The 4739-nt window shown below is 58.7% G+C and overlaps 1 protein-coding gene across 1 annotated transcript; it reads left to right on the top strand.

Annotated features, from left to right (window-relative positions):
* Positions 1-471: 471 nt before the first annotated feature.
* Positions 472-3344, top strand: EMH_0039900 (PAN domain-containing protein, putative; the record flags this gene model as incomplete). The annotated part of the gene is made up of 2 exons (XM_013495446.1): positions 472-2952; positions 3108-3344. The coding sequence occupies 2 exons, from the start codon at positions 472-474 to the stop codon at positions 3342-3344; spliced, it is 2718 nt and encodes a 905-aa protein (XP_013350900.1).
* Between the last annotated feature and the right edge of the window lie 1395 nt (positions 3345-4739).

Here is a 4739-nt window from a genome sequence, read left to right as displayed (position 1 = left end):
CAGCAGCAGCAGCAGCAACAGCAGCAGGAGCAGGAAGAGGAAGAGGAAGAGGAGGCGGAGTTGGTGTTAGTATCCCGTTGGCATTTCGGTTCTGCTGCATGCACCGCAGCAGCAGTTCCTCGTGTTGCTGCAGCAGCAGCAGCAGCAGCAGCAGCAGCATATCTCAGCAGCAACTACTGCGAGTCTATAGACACAGACTACTACAGCCACGACCTAGCTCGTGTTGCAGCACTAAGCCCCCACGAATGTCAGCAGCAATGCAGAGAGACAGAAGCATGCACCGGCTACACCTTTCTCCCCAGACAGCGCATCTGTCTCCTCAAGTGGCTGCTGCTGCCTCGCCCGGTCCCCTCCTTCATCAGCGGGCCCCGTTGCTGCCGCACCCCACCAACACAGCAGCAGCAGCAGCAGCAGCAGCAGCAGCAGCAGCAGCAGCAGCAGCAGCAGCAGCAGCAGGGTGGTGATACTGAGATGCAAGGTGAGGGAGACTCGCTAGAGAAGGAAACGCATGATGCTGCTGCTGCTGCTGCTGCTGTTGCTGCAGCAACAGCAGCACCAACCACAACAGCTACTTCAGAGCCGCACCCAGCTACTTCCTCCTCCTGCAGCAGCAACAGCAGCACCGCCACCATCACCGACACCAACACCAGCAACACCAGCAGCAGCAGCAGCAGCAGCAGCAGCAGCAGCAGCAGCAGCAGCAGCAGCAGCATGTATGAGTGTCCACCTGAGAGGCCCCCGCTGTGTTTGTGGCCGGGTAAGGCTTTGCTAGAGAATGATTTGGGGGCCCCCATCGCAGACAGCAGCAGCGCGATGAGCTGTGCTGCGCGCTGCAGCAGCAACCTGCTCTGCGGTGCTTGGGTGTATAGGGGGCACCCTCACCATACATGTCAGCTGAAGCGGCTTCCTGCTGCAGCAGCAGGATCGATAGCTGCTGCAACAGCAGCAGCAGGTGCTCCTGGTGCTGCAGCAGCAGCAGCAGCAGCAGCAGCAACAGCTGCTGCTGCTGCTCGTGCAGGTACATCTCCAGCAGCAGCAGCAGCAGCAGCAGCAGCAGCAGCTCTCAGCATGAAGGAGACAGCAACAGAGCGGCTGCTGAGGAGACAAAGAACTAGAAAAGAGGTCGAGAGACACTGCAGCTTGGTGCCGTTTGCTTTTGCTGTTACGGGGCTGGCAGACTGCCCGCTGCGTGGGGACCCCACACGTGAGTCAAGACACCGCAGACAAGCGTTGCTGCTGCTGCAGCGTAAGCTGCTGCTGCAGCAGCAGCAGCAGCAGCAACGCAGACGCAAAGCTGCTGAAAGACACAGAGAAAGACAACAAAAAATCAATGAAAGGAGACAACACAGATATATCGCCAAAGAACTCAAAAAACAGCAGCTGCTGCAGCAGCTGCAGCAGCTGCAGCAGCAGCAGCAGCAGGAAGAGCAGCAAATGCAAGGGGAGGAGGAGCAACAGGCACAACAGATACAACAAATACAGAAACAGCAGCAGCAGCAGCAGCAGCAAGTGCAGCAGCAGCAAGAACAACAGTTGCAGGAGGATGAGCAGCAGCAGGAGGTGCCTCAGAAGCAACCGCAGCAGCTGCAGCAGCAAAAGATGCAGCAGCAGGAGGAGGGACAGCAGCAGCAGCAACAGGAGAAGCAGCCAGGACAGGAAGAGAGGCAACGGCAACAACAAGAGCAGCAGGAACAGCAGCAACACGAGCAGCAGCAGCAGCAGCAGCAGCAGCAGCAGCAAGAGCCGCTCCCACTCTTCGCTCAGCAGCTGAAGCACATGCAGACACCGGCTGCCCCCCACGGGCCTCTGCTGCTGCCAAGCAAGCAGCCAGAGAGTCTGCTGCAGCTGCCGCAGCTGCCGCAGCTGCCGCAGCTGCAGCAGCTGCAGCAGCAGCAGCAGCAGCAACTCCCGCAGCAGCAGCAGCTATTCAAGCCGCTGGAGCTGCAACCTCTGGCTCAGCTGCTGCAGCCGGGGCAGCTGAATCTGCTGCCGCTGCAGCAAACGCAGCAGCAGCTGTTCGCTGGGCCTAAAGACTCCTCCAAGCTGCAGCAGGAGCAGCAGCAGCAGCAGCAGGAGAAGCAGCAACAGCAGCAGCAGAGTTTAAGTAATCCTCAGCAGCTGCCGTTGCTGCGCCTTCCTCCCTTAATGCTGCTCAAGCCGCCATTCGAGCAGCAGCAGCAGCAGCAGCAGCAGCAGCAGCAACCACGACTGCAGCAGGAGCAGAGCTCAGGCGCTAAGCAGTGGCCCCAGGCTCCGCTGCTGCAGGGATTGCTGCAGCAGCAGCAACCCTCACAGCAGCAAAGCTCGGGGCAGCAGCAGCAGCAACAGCTACAAGTGCTGCAGCAGCTGCAGCAACGAATGCATTTCCCTCAACAAGCGCAGAGGCCCCCAGCACAGCAGCAGCAGCAACACCAGGCCTTGCTGCTGCAGCCGCAACAACCCTTGCTGCTGCAGCAGCAGCCTTTGCTGCAGCAGCAGCAACAGCCCTTCCAGCAGCAGCAGGCACCTGTACAGCAACAGCCCCTTCGGCTACAGCAGCAATCACCATTGCTGCAGCAGCAGCAACAACTCTCGCAGCAGCAGCAGCCACCCTTGTTGCAGCAGCAACCACCACTGCTGCAGCAGCAGCCACCACTGCTGCAGCAGCACCAACCATTACTGCAGCCGCACCACCGAGTGCTGCAGCAGCAACCACCACCGCTGCAGCAGCAGCCACCATTGCTGCTGCAGCAGCAAACACCACTGCTGCAGCAGCAACCACCACTGCTGCAGCAGCACCCCCCACTGCCGCAGCAGCAACGACAGCTGCTGCAGCAGCGCCCCCTACTGCTGCAGCAGCAGCCAGCAGTGCTACAGCAGCAGCCAGCACTGCTGCAGCAGCAGCCACAGACGTTGCAGCAGCACCCCCGAGTGCTGCATCAGCAACAACCATTGCTGCAGCAGCAATCCGTGGTGCTGCAGCAGCCGCTTCAGTAGACACAGACCTGCTGCGGTCGATGAATGCTGCTGGCGTGCTGCTGCTGCTGCTCTCGCTGCAGCAGCAGCAGCATGTAGGCCAGCAGCAGCAGCAGCAGCAGCAGCTGCTGCTGCTGTTGTTGTTGTTGCAGCAGCAACCAGGGCTGCGCTACTCAGCTCTGCGCTGCAGCTGGCTGCACACTGCTCTGCTGCAGCAGCACGCACGGCACCGTGAGCAGCAGCAGCAGCAGCAGCAGCAGGAGCAAGGGTCCAGCAGCAGCAGCAGCAGCAGCAAAGCGGCAACAATAGCAATGCAACAACAGCAGCGAAGGCAACGGCAGCAACAGCAGCAACAGCAGCAACAGCAGCAGCAGCAGCAGCAGCAGTAGTAGTAGCATCAGCAGCAGTAGCAGTAGCGCTGTTGCCGGCATGCAGCCCGACGGTATTTCTTCTTTTTTTAATTTATTTTATTTGAAACAAATAAAAAATAAATTTAATTTTAATTTTAATAAATAAATTACAGCCAAAGGTTTCTCTAGTTTTCTTATATAAGCCCCAAACGCCGCTGCCGACGCATGCAGCTGTCTCATGGTCAGACCAGCAGCAGCAGCAGCAGCAGCAGCAGCANCAGCAGCAGCAGCAGCAGCAGCAGCACATTATATTAGTGATAGAAACGAGAAGAAGGAAATATAAAAACACAAAAACAACAAACCCTTGCTGCTGTATATACTGCCTGGGGGGCCCCCAAGACAGCAGCCCCGTGGCTGCTGCTCGTGCTGCTGATGCTGCTGCTGCTGCTGCTGCTGCTGCTGCAGTGACAGTCGAAGCTTCCTGAGCAGCAGCCATATGAAGCCACGCCACCGCAGCACGCCGCTGCAGCAGCAGCGGCGCAGCATCGATGCAGCAGCAGCAACAGCAGCAGGAACAGCAGCAGCAGCGTCTCAGGCTGAGGAGATGAGCAGCACAGCGAAGGATTCTGCTGCAGAGACAGCATGCAGCAGCAGCAGCAGCAGCAACAGCAGCAGCAGCAGCAGCTGGCGCCTTCAGGATATGCTGCGCAGCGCGTGGTGTACGTACACCTCAAAGTACCCGCAGCAGATTCAGCTGCTCGATGGTTTTGTTCTGTGGCTGCTGCTGCTGCTGCTGCTGCTGCTGCTGTTTCCCCTTGTCGCAGACACAACCTTTCCTAAGCCTGCATTCATTGCTGCTGTTTTCTCCTGCTGCGGCACAGCAGCCCTTACGGGGTGTCTACGCGCGCAGGTACGTCTGCTGCTGCTGCTGCTGCTGCTGCTGCTGCTGCTGCTCATGCTGCTGTCAGCTGCTGCTGCTAGCTGCAAGCTGGCGCTGCTGCCGCTGCTGCTAGCTGTTGCTTTTGCTGCTGCACCTCTTAAATGCTGCAGCAACCGTCGTCGTCTTTGTGCTCCTATCAGCTGCTGCTGCTGTGTGCTGCTGCTGCTGCTGCTGCTGCTGCTGCTGTGTGCTGCTGCTGCTGCTGCTGCTGCTGCAGCTTGTTAACCCTGAGGCTTTCTCTGTGACGAAGCAACGAGCAGTGGCGGACTTCTTGCTCTGCTGCTTGGTGCTGCAGTTCCTGTGCTTCTGCTTATTAAGATAGCAGCAGCAACAGCAGCAGAAGCAGCAGCAGCAGCAGCAGCAACAGCAGCAAAAGCAGCAGCAGCAACACAAGCAGCAGCTGCAGCTCCCTCGATTGTGCTTTCTACGATAGCAGCAGCAGCGGCAGGAAAGCAAGCTGCAGCACGTCGCCACCAGAGACTTCAGCACCACAA

This window comes from Eimeria mitis, genomic scaffold (genome assembly GCF_000499745.2).
Source record: "Eimeria mitis Houghton genomic scaffold, Emh_scaff1579, whole genome shotgun sequence".
NCBI classification, from domain to species: domain Eukaryota; phylum Apicomplexa; class Conoidasida; order Eucoccidiorida; family Eimeriidae; genus Eimeria; species Eimeria mitis.
Note: the sequence above shows the minus strand (reverse complement) of the source record. Positions and strands in the feature narration are given on the sequence as shown.